The sequence below is a fragment of the Protopterus annectens genome, chromosome 7.part0 (assembly GCF_019279795.1).
Source record: "Protopterus annectens isolate FY-2018-M chromosome 7.part0, PAN1.0, whole genome shotgun sequence".
In the NCBI taxonomy this organism is placed as follows: domain Eukaryota; kingdom Metazoa; phylum Chordata; order Ceratodontiformes; family Protopteridae; genus Protopterus; species Protopterus annectens.
This window is the reverse complement of record NC_056739.1, coordinates 733,415,623-733,432,808: the sequence shown is the minus strand read 5'-3', so window position 1 is coordinate 733,432,808 and position 17,186 is coordinate 733,415,623. Positions and strand designations below refer to the sequence as shown.

At 37.4% G+C, this 17,186-nt stretch overlaps 1 protein-coding gene across 1 annotated transcript in view; it reads left to right on the top strand.

Moving 5' to 3' along the window:
• The window catches only part of LOC122805842 (transmembrane 4 L6 family member 5-like), a 255,117-nt gene that overhangs the window by 130,283 nt on the left and 107,648 nt on the right, over nucleotides 1-17,186 (top strand). The window contains exon 3 of the mRNA XM_044076096.1: nucleotides 3,071-3,231. Coding sequence (XP_043932031.1) covers nucleotides 3,071-3,231 — 161 coding nt within the window. The remainder of the gene's footprint in view (nucleotides 1-3,070; nucleotides 3,232-17,186) is intronic.

Here is a 17,186-nt window from a genome sequence, read left to right as displayed (position 1 = left end):
AATATCCACATCATTTGTGGATTCAATAATGGCTCCCAGTTTGTAGTCATCTGCAAACTTTGTTAACCAGAGTCCCTCATTGTTGGCCTGTACTTCAGAGAAGTAGATGCCAAACAAGAGTGGTCCCAGGACTGAACCCTGAGATAGTCCACTTGCCACTTGTCTGGAGCTGGATTTGGAGTTGACTACTTTTACAGTGTGGGTTCTGTCAGTAAGTCAGTTGGCAACTCATCGAGTAATGTAGGGATTTATGGCAGGCTTAGTAAGTTTATCTATGATTCCAGAGTGGGGGATGGTGTTGAAGGCCTTGGTGAGGTCCAGATAGGCTGTGTGGACTGCCTTACCCTTGCCCATGGCTCTGGAGACTGATTTGAAGAAGTCAGTCAGGTTCAGGAGACATGATCGATCCTTCACAAACCCAAACTGAGTGGGGTCCAGTGTTTGAAGGTTACCATTGTCTTTGTTTATAAGTTCCATGATAATACATTCCATGGCCTTGCAGATCAGGCTCATCAGACTGATAGGATGGTAGTTCCCAGGATCCAAGGTGGATCCCCCCTTGTGGAGTGGGGTAACTGTAGCTGTGCACCACTCAGTGGACACGAAGCTTGAGGTGAGGCTATGATTAAACATGACACTTAGGTGAGGTGCCAGTTCATTTTGCAGTTCATGTAGTACACAGCCCAGGATGTTGTCTGGTCCCATGGATGCTGTATTCTTAGCTTTGGAGAGTGCGGTTTTTACCTGTGTGGCCGTGATTACCGGAATTTGGCAATCTTTCTGTATTGAAATGGGCCATTTAGGGGATGAGATGAGGTGAAGTTGGCACTGAACTAATCTGCCAGGATATTGGCAATGTCCTTGGGATCACTATATTTAATGCCATTCTGTTGTAGCTCAGAGCAGATTTGAGCATTGCATTTGAGTGCATTGGTGACATGGCAGATTCTGCCACCTGACAAACAACTAACTGTAACTTTCTCTTTATCCAGCCTGGTGAGAAGCACATCTCTGTGTCTCATAATGGAGTCTCCTATGACTAATATGTTGGGTTTATGTTTTGGCCTTAGTGGCTGTGAGACACAGGTGTGTGGACTATGTGTGGTGTTGTGGGCAGTAGAGTTTGTGTGCATTTATGCCTCAGAGGTCTCTTTTGTTTGGGTATGCTTTTGTTGAGGACCTCCTCATATGTGGGAGTGTGCTGTGTAGGTGTGGGTGGTGCTTAAGGTGTGGTGTTCATATTGCCAACCTTCTCAGTGCCAGATATACTGGTTTGTGGGGGAGAGAGCAATGACACTAGGTGCTTGATGTAATTGCATCTCTCACAAATTGTGTTCCTAGGTGGTAGTAATAGAGGGTTGTCCATGTACATGAGGCAGTTCCTACACTGTCTCAGATTGCCCATATGAACCAGACTAACAGGAGAAAATGTACGAAATTGTCCATCCATATTGTCAGAAACTGATAGAGCTAAGAGGGTAAAGGGAGGAAGGTCTAATAGTAGTACTACTAAATGATAACACAAGTGCTACTAAGGGAAAACTTGTAGCTGGAATACCTCATAAAGAGTTAAAAACCATGCAGCTGATGCTCTGGATGCAGCAGACCTGTATCTAGACAATGCTACTCTATTTTAAGATTAAGAACACCGTAAAAAAACCTCACAATGCATCACAGATTAATCACTTATAGTCAAAACAACAGAACTCGCAGTATGAAAAAATACAGTTAAACAGCAGCAAAATGCAGTAAAATGCAGTTAAACAATAATGAATTGCAGTAGATGGCAATGAAATATAGTTAATCAGTAGATTGCTTTAAAACAGTAGCTCACAATCACAACAGTAACAGACAGCACAAATAAAGCAGCAATTCAGTAGAATACTGTCATCAATTTAACGAGGCTACCAACAGGCAGTAATAAATATGGGAAACTAAATTCAGATAAACTCCTAAGCACAAGCAGCAAAATGAAGGATGGAGAGGCACTTTTTTTTTTTTTTTGTTAGTAGAAAGTGAGGAGACAGACGATAATAAGATAATTCAAGGTTGAGAAAAGAGGTGGGTCTTTACAAAGTTCTCACTATAAATAGTCGAACGAGCTGATGTAATGTGACTGGGGGGAGTGTCCAGTATCAACTTTATACTAGAGGTGGGCAACTCAAACCCACCAAGCTTTAAGGCCACAACAGCAGCTGGGCAGGTAGATGGTATCTAAAAAACAGTTGCACAGATTAAACAGATATGCAGTAAAACAGAAGTGCAGAATATAGTTAAAAATAAGCACTTATCTTTTTCCAATATCACAGCAGAGCAAATGGCAGAAGACCTATTTTACTGCATCTTTGAACAGCTTCAGCAAACAAGTACAAAACACCGGATATTAAAGGCAGAGAAACAGAAACCAGCCAAAGTATCCAATTAAAATAACACAGTGTTGCAGGAATGTTTCTAGCTAGATCAAACAGACTCACTTTCCCTCCCACAATGAACCAGGCCTCTCCAGACAAAAGATTTCACTAGAAGCTCCAAAGGTCACAAACAGTAACAGATATTCAGCTCTAAAAGACAACAAAAAGGAGACAAAAAATAGTTTCACAGATTAAACAGATAAGCAGTAAAACAAAAGTGCAGAAAACAGTTGAAAATAAGCACATATCTTTTTCCAATATAATAGCAGAGCAAATGCAGAAGGCCTATCTCACTGCAACTTTGAACAGCTTGAGGAAACATATATCAGCCCACATTGGTTGTTATGTGCTCATACTTACATCAGTCCATATTTATTGTTATATGTTGACATTTAGTCCATATTTGTTGCTGTATGTTTACATTTACATCAGTCTGTATTTGTCGTTATATGTTTACATTTACATCATTCCATATTTGGTACATTTACATTTACATCAGGCAATATTTATTGTTAAGTTCCATCTTAGACCATGGTCTATCACTCTGTAGGTACACAGACATCAGCTAGATAGGTTTTTAATCCGAATACGTATAATGCCAGTCTTAGTCTATTATTTACATTACACTGATTTACTGAATTTTCATTTCTGCTTTTCAGATGTTCTTGTCAATCATTTTTGCTGCAATTGGCATAGTAGGAGCTGCTTACTGCTTTGTCATTTCCACACTGGGAATTGTGCATGGGCCCACTTGCCTTTTCTTGAATGGAACAGATGAAGCATGGGGAACGCCATTCAAAGACAACATTACAAATTTTAAGTGAGTATTTGTAAAAGGCTTTCAAAAAATCATGGTTTTGGTCTTCTGTGGGTAAAATAGGAAAGGAAGCTACAGCAGCATTTGCCACTTAAATAAGGGCATTTGAAAAGTTTAATAGAAAATGACTATGTATCAGCAGAGCATAGAGGAACAGCTAGAGCCGTACATCTGTGAACCTTGTAGCAGAAGCAGGAAACACTTCTTTGAAAAGGTGGTGAACATATGGTTTAGTAGAAATAACAGACATGCATGCAAATGAACAATTGCAAGATAAGAATGGACAGTTTTTACTGAAATGGTTTCACAGTGCACCACATAGAGATAATCTAATCCCACATTTCCAAGACATACTATTAGGGGAACACTGGTGACCCTTTAAACTGTCAGTAAGTCTTCAAACAGTAGGTGTGTGTGTGTGGTGTGTACTCTGCAGTCATAAGTGCTACATCTTTCTGCTTTCTGCTGTTTACTAGTTAAGGTTGTGGCTTCCCATGATTTTGAATAGAAGAAGCAGATATTGGAGAATGAATGAATATTCATATGTGTGTAAATACTAGACTAGCTGCTATTGTGGGCCATTTTACGCCTAGCCAATATTCCTTTTTGTGCTCAAAATAACCTATCCCATTTGGTTATAGATTGGCCCTACCCATTTCTTGGTCAATAATTATATAGTACCCTTAATGAAAAAAACTGTGATCATACTGTAGGTAATTTGAGGGGATCCATGCATGGGATAAAGCATTTAGAATCTGCATCTGTCCATTGACAGTACAGGGTGCAATTCTGGGGTAAATGCTCTGTTTTGCATTTGAATATGGACAGGGATGAATTTTGTATTATATGGATGGGGAGTCTGTTCCGCAGCAGCTGTATCCTCTGCGAGATATACCCGTCCCTCCAAACTATTCTGTTGATGTTGCAGAACAGGTTTAGATCCCTAGACCAAGTATTTCCGATGCCATTTGATTTGCTGATGTGCAGTAAATCCATCAGTAATGGGTTGGAGGATGCCTTGTATGCCAGACACAGGTCACCTCTTAGCATAGGATACTAAGTATAGTGATAGGGCTTTGAATCGGTCGATGTAAGACTGTCTAACAAAGAAATTAAAAAAGATAAAAAGAAGCTGTATCTCATTGTGTCAGGTTTTCAAAAAAAATCAAAAAGACGTGGACTGTAGACTTTATTCACACCAGTGTGGTAAACATATCAAAAATGAAAGTGTGTGGAAGTCTTAAAGACATAGCTGCAAGTTTGGTTGTTGTGTGATAATCACAAGCTTAGCTGCACTGCAAAGCATGAGGCCAGAATTTGAATATGTACCTAGGTATGATACAATAAACAGCACTTAAGGTACCTTCATGTGCTTTTAATATGTATTGTAAATAAATTATTACTACCACTTGTTTTTTTGTAAATTTATATTTTGAGTGTTTTAAAAAAGGTGATTGTGTGGTTATATTTATTGAAAACATGTTCATCGTATGATGCTTCAAGAGAAATTAGCTAACTTTTACTAAATTCCCTGAGTTAATATATTTTAGAAATGTGTTCAAACAAATGGAATAAATGGCAGAGGCAGAAGAGCTAACGTTTTCTTTCTAGTCTCTTCAATATGTATTTAATATGTTTGTAGACTTTTTTATTAATGAACCTAAACAACTACACTTGTTTCAGGATGTGTGCCAAAGCCAATGTGCACATTACATTTTAGCATCTTGAGTTGCTGACAAAGTAATGTTTGCATTTGGCATGGCCAGTATGTTGTGGGCATAAAATGTTCAGTATGTTAGCAGAATTCACAAGTCTGTTTATCTATTAAGACATGAATTATGCATCCTTATTGCATCATGTCATAAAACAACATAGTTTTTCCATCATTGTTCTGTTCATTTTGCAATATAAAATTACATTACATCATGGGGGGGTTATACCTTCCTGTTACTGAACATAATGGAAACTTCAAATAATGGAGACTGTCTAGCATACCTCTCATCCTCTTAGTGCAATAAATCTGGACAAAGCCCAACAAAATGGAGGGGAGGGGCCAAAGGCCCAAAAATAGGGACATATTTTAAATATGCTCTTATAAATTTAGTAAGTTGCTAGAGTAACAGGGTTCGTTTTAACATGCATTTTCTGAAGGATTTGAAGTCTGAAACTCAAATGTATGTCATTATTTTGTGACTTAATTCCTCAGATAATCCCAATGATTTGCCAGAAAGCCACAAATTTTATGAGGAACAAGGCAAAAATATGAGCCAAAAATCTGGACATTCTGCGAAAATCTAGATAGTTGAGACTTGAGCGGTATGATGTCAAGTCATGAGTTCTTGCCCATTAAATGCAGTTTCTTGAGTTGTCAGGCAATATGATATACTTAGCATTTTCCAGTTTGGATCAGAAATCTTCATTTACATGACTAGATGTTTGCTTCTTACAGTGATATCCAAGTTATGACATAAGGCCAGCCAATGCCCTTCATGAATATTGATTTTAGCACATCTTACACATTTCACCTTAATATCCTTTTCCCTGTGATGTTTTATAGCTTTCTTCTGTACTCATGAGACAAGTAGGACTAACGGGACTGACTTACAACAGCTGGCTGTAGTGACGAAACTGCCGACCAGTTATTTAAACAGAGACCACATCCTCATCCTTTGTCAAACCAACAGAATGATGGGAGGTACACCAGCAGAATGAATAAGTAGATGGAAGAGAAAAATGAATGAAAACTTTAAACGTATTCCAGGGCAGGCACATGAACGATGTAGAATACTAGACGTTGTCACATATACAACTTAAAACAAGACTGGGGGCACATGTCATGCAGCACAGCAAACACACAATATGGATGTATTGTTCTTTACACATTATTATTTCACAACAGCTACAGAGCATTGAAGTATCAGGCGCTTCTGTATGATTCAGATATGAGGACAATTCCTCAAACAGCAGCAGCAACCACAAAATAGTGTGCAGTAAATACAGCACATGTATATTTTAAAAAAACATACCTTCCTTCACTGTTGTGTGCCTTATTGCATTATTTAATAAGATGAAAGAAGGTCAGCTATATAAAGTTCTCTTATAGAAATGCAATTTTCCTTTACAGTTATGAACGAGCTCCATATCACGTACTATAATTTATTCATTTTACATTTCTTAACCGGATAAATGAGCTGGTCCAAGGACCCTGTTCATCCACAACCTACTTTTATTTATTTATTTTTTTATTTATTTAACATTTGTTTACCAGGAAAGTCCGAATGGATCAGGAACCCATTTTCAGCGGAGACCCAGGGAGAAAAGCTCCTAAATGATTGATGAAGTTAACACAATTTTACACGTACAACACAATAGGAAGTATTAATGCACATATTACATAAGCAATGAATACCGAGTAAGCATAGAGATACAATAATAAAGTACAGGCATACAATAATACAACATGTACTAGAAAGGCAATACTAAGTCAAATAATGTGGTATGATAAAACTTTTTTTTCAAGTAGGATTAAGGTAGAAGGTGAGGCAATGGTTGAATATATTAGAAGCAGGCATATGCTTAGAAGAGTTGTGAAGAAGTTCAGGAATAGTAAAGGATGCAGAGATGCATGAGGTCTCCTGGTTAGATGTAGTATATGGGCTAGTGGAAGAAATGTTTGGTCTACTTAAAACATACACATTCTCACGAGCAAATAAACTACCAAGTAGGCTTTACAAATAAAGCAACAGTATTATAATCTCTTTCCCCCCACAGTAGGTATGATGACTGAAGCACCATTTGCAGTACTGAGATGTGACAGGAAGCATTTTCTGTTATTGTGCAAACAATATACTGTCAGGATGTGTTGTGCATTATTACATACAAACACGTCTGCATTAGTAAACACCTAATACATCTGTTGCACACCTGCTACTTGTTTGCCACAGATAAGCTGTCTTGTAATTGTTATATTCATGCATACTTTTCTGATTCTCCTTAGGTTTCTGCTCTCTTACCATATCTGCACATTCCTTCCTGTCTGACAGGAAGAACAGTTTTAAATGTTACAACCTTTCCTGATAGTCTTTGCTGTCGATTCTTTCTGTTATCCTTTTAGTCTTCTTCGCTAAACAACCTTCATTCCTGCATGGTAGTACTGCTGAGGTAGTGCTGAGAGCCTTAAAAATGGGAGAACCATCCCCGTGTTCCTAGAGTGCTACCCCCTAATGCTACCGACAAGCATCCAGTTAATATTAGCTGTGCTTGGTGGATCATGCCTGCCATTACAGCCACTCCAGATCTCGTTCCTTTTGCACTGCTTTGAGCAGTAGCCTAGTTTCTGTTTCCTTACTGGTGCAACCTTTATTTCACCCCTCTGTGACCTTATCCTGTTTTTCACTAAGCAGTCATCTATCCATCCTTGTGGCTTGCAACACTCTGTGGAAGCTGTTTGTTCATAGCACATTGCCTTCTCTCCTGCTTTACTTGGCAGCTACCCTACTGTTCATGTGCTTTTGACCTTTGCACTAATTCCTTTCTCTCACTCTTCCTACCTCTTAGCTTGTTATGTGCAACACTCTAGCCTAACTTGCCTATGCTGCCACTCCAGGGTTAAACAAAAATCAAGACAGTAGCACACTGCGTGTCATTACAGCAGGTTTTAGTGAAAAAACAGAATGGGGAAAGCATTCTTTTGGAGAGAGGCAAGCTCCAAGCACCCCCATTCAGAGGGGTTCTGCTGTGACTACACTACCACTGCTTAAATATGTGAATGCTAAGGTCAGTTAGATTCAGAGAAAGGGAAGTGCTTAATCTTACAGGTTAAGTGTCCTCTCCATGAAATTATTTGCTCTACTCTGCATACAGCAGTGCAGCTTCAGTGCTGTCTGCCTCACTGTCTTGCTCTTCACTGGTAAGTCCTAACCTCATCTTTCCCATTCATTTGGAACCCCTGAATAATCATGTCCATGTCCCTTTCCTTTAGTGGTTTCGGTGCCTGCAACCTCACTATCCCTGCTCCTCCCCCCGATTCTGTCTGTGTCATAGTTTATTTTGTTACCCAGACTGCTGCTATTACTAAGCATGGCCTTCCACCTCAGTATGTTTCTTTCTGAACTTTTTGCCTTCCCCTTTAAAGTCTCTCTCTCTCTCTTACAGCACCTTTGAAATTCATGATGGCCTGATGCCAGCTCCTGGACTTGTTTTTATGGATTTCCCTCCTCTTCCACATAACAAGAAATGTTAGTCTTTTTCATATCCCTCTATCAGCCATTTTTCAGTACTGCTCTCTTTTCTGGGTTGAGAAATGCCTATCACAAGCAAACAGTTCCTTGACATGTGGAATTTGTCCCCCACCCTCCACTTTTGTATAATTGTGTTCTTTTCCTCACCGCTTCAGCCAGCAGATAAAGCTGTCTTCTTTTGTTTCTAGTTCTGGTGACTTTAGGCACTGGCAGCACTTTGGACAGCTCTGCTTTCCTCCCCACTTCTAAGCAACTGTCAATACCTATTGTTCATCATCACTATTTTCTCTCAAGTTCCCCCCAGGAGCAGCTGCATCCCCATAGACCGCAGTATGTGTGTGCTCCCTTCCCCTTGCAACCGTCCTGGGCATGGTCTGATCTGTGCTTTCCAAAATCAGTCCCATGGCCATCTTCAGCATTGAAAGATTCCTGTCTTCTCTCTCAACTAATTCATTCTGTGACTGAGCACCCTGTCAGCAGAATTTCCCTAACCATACCCTGACTACTCCCGCCCTGCCTACCCCCACAAGCTGCATGTTGTGAATCTCTTTCCTGAAAGGCTTGCTGTGTTGTCTCTTTCTACTCGCCATGTTGAAGTTACTTGCCTTACATAGACTCCTGTCGACCTGAATTCCTTAGTTAATGTTAATTTTTCATGGCCTAGTTAGCTGTTACTTAGCAGCTTTCTCTTTTCTGGTCTAACCGTTTAATATACGCCTTACAGCATTTTCCAGTTCTGGAGATCAGCCTCCACTGTTTTAGGACTTTAGAATGACAAAGTGGCATAGTAAATGACAATATCACTTCACTGCATGATCTTATCCAGCTGGCTCTTGGCTGTGATGTCTTCTGTGCATGGTCTGCATGTCCTCCCTATGCTTATATGAATTTTACTTATTTATCAATTTTTTACTAGGTAAATGAGCTGGGCAGATACTCTGCTTTCCTTCTACATCCCAAAGTCGTACAAGGATTTTTTTTTTGTTTACTCTAAATTGTCTGTAGGTGTGCATGCACTGTGAGTGATTCAGAAAACAAGTACTATGAAGCTTACATTCCCTCCTTGCTAGATAAACTCTGGTGATGCTGCTAGCTGTTCACATGGATACTACAGGAAGTGGATGCCAACTCATCAGCAATGAATAGATGGTTGGATGGATGGATGGATGGATGGATGGATGGATGGATGGATGGCACTGTTGCCCTATATCCCTTCCTTCCTTCCTTCCTTCCTTCCTTCCTTCCTTCCTTCCTTCTCTCTTCCTCCCTTTCCTAAGTTTCATTCCATGCCTCCTGCCTTCATGTTTGAAAATGTTTCTGTTCTTTTCTTCTGGAATCTCTCTGCCTTGCTGTATCAGACACTTTTGCTACATCTACTCATGTTCCCATAGTCCACACCTTCTGTCAGCTACCTATCTGCCCTAATGTTTACTATCCCTTTTCTCTCCTTTTGAGGGTTAAAGCCTATTTCTGCTCCTGATAGAACTACTGCATCCTCCACTACAGCCCTCCTATCAGCTGCACCAGTTATCTTCTTTGCCATTGTTTCTGAGAGAGTCATGTGATATAACAGAAGTAAATAAGATACATTACTGTGCAGCCAAATTAATAACAGATAAAGTCCTACCATAAGAACACTGGGTAGTAAGGGAAAGGATGGGGAGAAGTCAAATGCAATCATGAATGTATCGAACAGAGAAAACTATAAAGCAATTAAGACAAGAAGTGTCACTCTTAGAGGAGTATAGAAGAGAGGATAGATCAACAGAAATACTCAGAAAGCCCGACGTGATAAAAGCAATGCACAGGATTATAACAGATCAGGATTTATCACACCCTATCACAAACAATAAACTAAAAATATCAGCACAGGCAGAAAAACTTAGATGACACATAGATAAATATAAAGGAAATATGCAAAATAAGCAATTTATTGATGACCCAAAAAAGTTTTATAGAGAATTTGGAAACAAGTTAAGACCACCAAAAAAAGAAGAAATAGATACATTTTGGAGAAATAATTATGAAGATCGTGTGGAACATAATAAAGATGTTAAATGGACAGAAGAAGTAAAAGAAAGAATAAGAAGTTCAAATGTACAGGATATGAAATGGAAGTGAAGTAACAGCCAGAGAGAGTTTGAAACAAAGTTAAGAAAAGCCTCTAATTGCAAAACCCCCAGGCCCAGATACAGTAACTAACTTCTGCCTAAAAGTATTAACATCTTTGCACAATGATTTAGCCGTGAGTAAGAACTATTTATATGCGCACCCGAAACAGACACCAGCCTAGCTAACAACAGGAAAAACAATGCTCCTACTTAAGGGTGAACCTGCAAGCTACCCTAAAAACTATGGACTAATAAATTGCATTCCGACGATGTTGTAACTTATACACTGGAATTGATGCCAACAGAGTTTATAGTCATTTAGAAGAAAACTCAGTTATGGCAATAGAACAAAAGGGTAATAAAAGAAAGTCATATAGAAAAAAGGATAATTTGTTGTTAAATAAAGTCATAGTGGAGAACTGTAAAAAGGGGAAGAATCTGAGTATGGCATGGATAGACTACAAAAACGCATTTGACAATATTCCACATTCATGGATAAAAGCGTGCTTAAAATGTATAAGATAAACCCTACACTGATAAACTACATCACAATGACCATGAAACAGTGGCAAACCACTTTACAGTTAAGAATGATGAACCAAATGAACAAACCACAAATGTACGTTGCAGTCACAACACCACTAGCTCGAACAGAGATGAGGATACTGTTGTTAATAGCGATAATTTTTATTGTATAGTCCAACAAGTTAGCGTATCAAATAAATGCAAAACTAACTCAGAAATACAGAAATTCAGGTTAAGCGCTTTCATCCGATTAATTCAGACTTCCTCAGAACCAATAGAAACATTGTGGGAATTACATATATACACCATTTGGCGCCAAAAAATATTTAATATTTAATATTTAATTATGCAATTAATTATGCTGTAAAACAATATAATCTAAAAATATCTACTTTATATGAATGTAAATGTATTATGCAAGTTATATGAACATATATACAGTATATGCATATAAATTAACTAAATGATATACAAATATACTGTGTGATTAAACCACATTATTATTTAAAAACATGTTTAAAATCATTATCCAATTTTAAAAATTGCTTACAACATAGATTTCTAATATATAAAGCATTTATAAAATATTTATAAAAATGGCTAAGCTACTGTGTGATACTAAATTACTCTTATTTCATTAATAAGAAGGGTTTTAAACTAATGTATTCATTAATACCTGGGGGAGTAGTGGCATCTAATACAATCTGCCACTTGCTTTCTAATAAGCTAAGATATACTTTCCAATTTCCTTTGTCAAGTATACTCTCAACTTTATCTATAATAGTGAATGTAAATGTGTGTTCTCTCCCCTTATCAATCGCATGTTTACTGAGGGCATTTTCATATCACCTTTTTCCACTTTGTACATATGCTCAATGCATCTGTTTTAACTTCCTCTCAGTCTTCCCCATAGGCTGAACAGCAAGTGCAGCATGCAAGATATACCACCCTCTGAGAATTACAATTTCCTGCTACACATCTACACTTACTTTTTATACCATTATTGAGAGAAATAGTTTTACTCTCATTAATGTATTTACATTGTCGCATACCCACATTTTCTAGTACCCTTTTTTCTTTGGTCTGTATTTCTGGTGTATGCACCACTTTCCAAAATCTTTTTGATATTTTTGGATGTTTTTAATACTACTACTGGGTGGTTCCCTACTATTGGACCTATCATCTCTGTATTTGTTAATAGTTCCCAATGTTTACGTAAAATCTCTTTAACAATATTGGTATATGCATTGAACATGATGACACATACCATTCTATTCTCCTGCTGGGTTGTGACTTTTTTAGGTCTAACTACCCCTAATAGAGGTGGGTATTTTTTGCCCCATTGGTTTTTAACATAGCCAACTACATCATCAAGCATTCATTTGGGATATTCCCGATCCATGAACATTTTATATATAAGATTCAGTTCGTTGTCCATGTCTTTCCATAAGGATGACATCCGGGCTGCACGAATACACTGCCCCTTCACGACATTCTTAAAAATATGGGGGGGATGATTGCTCCCAAATTGGATGTAATCATTAGAGAATGTTGGCTTCCTATACAGTCTGGATGAAAAACCACCTTCTTCTTTTCTGATGAACGTATCTAAATATGGAATCCCTTCATTACTGGTTTGGTAAGTAAATTTTAAAAATTCAGTCGTGTTATTCAAATACGTAATGAATTGGGGTATAATGTCACTGGGTCCGTTCCATATAATAAATAAATCATCCAAAAATCTGGAGTAGAGGGATATATATTTGTAAAATTCACTAGTGAATACAAAATTGTGTTCCCACTCTAACATAACCATGTTAGCAAATATGGGTGCACACGAGGCACCCATAGCAATCCCTCTTGTTTGTTTAAAATACTCCCCTAGATATTGGATATAGTTATGGTCTAAGATGAGATTCATCATGTCAACGATTAAATTTATCTTATCCCAAGTTAACCCAGAAAATTTCCATAAACTGTTGCAAAAATATTCTAGTCCAATGGTATTGGGAATGCATGAATATAAATCCTTGACATCAATGGTGATGAAGGTAATGTCCTCTCTCCATATATCTGATGTCAATTTACTTAGAAAGTCCCAAGAATCTTTGATCAAATGGGGGACATTACTGTAAATATGCTTTGTCCAATGGTCAATTACTACCCCAATGTTAAAAGTTTTGGACTGGGATCCAGAGATAATTGGTCTAAATGGGGGTTTATTCATACATTTATGTAGCTTGGGTATACCAACAATGCATAATAATTGCCAGAATGAAATAAGATCTCTTCCGATTGCTAATCCATTGGTGTATGCATTTGAGAAAGTGGTATGTAGGGAAATATATGAACTTGACTTTAGTATAAAAAAGAAAAAGACATACAGCCACATTGATGCGTTTCAGGACAATTTAACCAAGGAAGAGAGGATAACCTTAGATAGTCTTATCATGAATAAGAACATTCGCATCATGAAGCCAGATAAGGGGGGGGTATTGTTATTTACGACACACATCAATACCAAAAAGAGATACAAGAGATCTTATTTCATTCTGGCAATTATGAGGAAGTGTCCATCAACCAAATCAACATAGGTTATCATAGGATTGATTTGGTCATTGAAGAGTATTTGTTGGACAACCGTATCACCAATGACACATATAACTTTATCAGAATTGAGTACCCAAAGATGGCTTGCATTGTTGGTATACCCAAGCTACATAAATGTATGAATAAACCCCCATTTAGACCAATTATCTCTGGATCCCAGTCCAAAACTTTTAACATTGGGGTAGTAATTGACCATTGGACAAAGCATATTTACAGTAATGTCCCCCATTTGATCAAAGATTCTTGGGACTTTCTAAGTAAATTGACATCAGATATATGGAGAGAGGACATTACCTTCATCACCATTGATGTCAAGGATTTATATTCATGCATTCCCAATACCATTGGACTAGAATATTTTTGCAACAGTTTACGGAAATTTTCTGGGTTAACTTGGGATAAGATAAATTTAATTGACATGATGAATCTCATCTTAGACCATAACTATATCCAATATCTAGGGAGTATTTTAAACAAACAAGAGGGATTGCTATGGGTGCCTGGGTGCACCATATTTGCTAACATGGTTATGTTAGAGTGGGAACACAATTTTGTATTCACTAGTGAATTTTACAAATATATATCCCTCTACTCCAGATTTTGGATGATTTATTTATTATATGGAATGGACCCAGTGACATTATACCCCAATTCATTACGATTTGAATAACACGACTGAATTTTTAAAATTTACTTACCAAACCAGTAATGAAGGGATTCCATATTTAGATACCTTCATCAGAAAAGAAGAAGGTGGTTTTTCATCCAGACTGTATAGGAAGCCAACATTCTCTAATGATTACATCCAATTTGGGAGCAATCATCCCCCCCATATTTTTAAGAATGTCGAGGGGCAGTGTATTCAGGCAGCGGATGTCATCCTTATGGAAAGACATGGACAACGAACTGAATCTTATATATAAAATGTTCATGGATCGGGAATATCCCAAAGGAATGCTTGATGATGTAGTTGGCTATGTTAAAAACCAATGGGGCAAAAAATACCCACCTCTATTAGGGGTAGTTAGACCTAAAAAAGTCACAACCCAGCAGGAGAATAGAATGGTATGTGTCATCATGTTCAATGCATATACCAATATTGTTAAAGAGATTTTACGTAAACATTGGGAACTATTAACAAATACAGAGATGATAGGTCCAATAGTAGGGAACCACCCAGTAGTAGTATTAAAAACATCCAAAAATATCAAAAAGATTTTGGAAAGTGGTGCATACACCAAAAATACAGACCAAAGAAAAAAGGGTACTAGAAAATGTGGGGTATGCCGACAATGTAAATACATTAATGAGAGTAAAACTATTTCTCTCAATAATGGTATAAAAAGTAAGTGTAGATGTGTAGCAGGAAATTGTAATTCTCAGAGGGTGGTATATCTTGCATGCTGCACTTGCTGTTCAGCCTACTACGTGGGGAAGACTGAGAGGAAGTTAAAAACTCGTATTTACGAGCATATGTACAAAGTGGAAAAAGGTGATATGAAAAATGCCCTCAGTAAACATGCGATTGATAAGGGGAGAGAACACACATTTACATTCACTATTATAGATAAAGTTGAGAGTATACTTGACAAAGGAAATTGGAAAGTATATCTTAGCTTATTAGAAAGCAAGTGGCAGATTGTATTAGATGCCACTACTCCCCCACGTATTAATGAATACATTAGTTTAAAACCCTTCTTATTAATGAAATAAGAGTAATTTAGTATCACACAGTAGCTTAGCCATTTTTATAAATATTTTATAAATGCTTTATATATTAGAAATCTATGTTGTAAGCAATTTTTAAAATTGGATAATGATTTTAAACATGTTTTTAAATAATAATGTGGTTTAATGACACAGTATATTTGTATATCATTTAGTTAATTTATATGCATATACTGTATATATGTTCATATAACTTGCATAATACATTTACATTCATATAAAGTAGATATTTTTAGATTATATTGTTTTACAGCATAATTAATTGCATAATTAAATATTTTTTGGCGCCAAATTGTGTATATATGTAATTCCCACAATGTTTCTATTGGTTCTGAGGACGTCTGAATTAATCGGATGAAAGCGCTTAACCTGAATTTCTGTATTTCTGAGTTCGTTTTGCATTTATTTGATACGCTAACTTGTTGGACTATACAATAAAAATTATCGCTATTAACAACAGTATCCTCATCTCTGTTCGAGCTAGTGGTGTTGTGACTGCAACTTACACTTTACAGTTAAGCCATGATAAAGGACAAATTATTATTCCAGGGATAAAAATTCAAATAACTGGCATATTCCAGGGTGACTCTCTGTCACAGCTGCTGTTTCACCTTGCCCCTAACCCATTAAGCTGTCTGCTTAGCAGATTAGGTTATGGCCACAATTTGGCTCCCTGAAAGCAACAAAGTAAAAAAACTTTTCATCTCCTTTTCGTAGATGATTTAAAATTTCATAGCTCATCAGAAGAGGAACTGAAAGCACAACTGCAAGTAGTCAAAACTTTTTCAGATGATGTAAGAATGTCATTTGGTCTGGATAAATGTGCAAAATCAACCTTTAAAGCAGGAAAGCTGCAGCACCAAGAAAACATCAGTTTGGGACAAGAATATGATATAAAAGAACTTGAGCAAGAGGGAGTGTATAAATATTTGGGAATTGATGAAGGATCAACAATAAACCATGAACAAATGTTAATGAAACTCAGTAAGGATTATTTTAGAAGACAAATTAATCCTGAAAACAGCGTTGACATCTAGGAACAAAATTCAAGCTATAAATAGTTTTGGAGTGATTGACTGGCTCCAAAAGGTGTTGGATAGATTAGACAGGAAAACAAGAAGAATGCTTCATGCTCATGAAATGATTTATAAAAATCAGTGCATACCAGGATTATATATTTCCCCACTCAGAAGGAGGTATGGGCCTCCTTGAAATTGATTACATGTATAGGTCAGCAATTGTGGGACTGCATACATATCTGCTGACCTCATAAGACCCAAACATAGTAAAAGTTTTGAAACATTAGGAGAATAAATCTAAGATGACTTCCCTGCTTAGTCTAGCAGAAGCATACTGGCATCAAACAGGAATGGAAATCAAACCAGAAGTCGATAAAAAATCCGGCAGCAATTGAATGTGCTAAAAACAAAAGAAAGAATACAAGGTGAAGGATCGGATGAGAAGGCAAGAAATGTGGAAAATGCATAAATATAGTTGCAAGTATAGAAAACTCCTGGAACAACCTCATGTTGATCAGGATTGAACACAGGAATGGTTAAGGACAGGTGAATTCAAACCAAAAGATGAAAGGTTAATATTGGCGGCCCAAGATAGTGAACTAAATACACAGTGGTTTACAAAGTCGATTGAACATGTAGGATAAACAGACAAATGTAGGTGCTGTAAAACAGAACTGGAAACAGTTGCACACCTTGTTGCTGGTTGTGACATACTAATGGCAGAA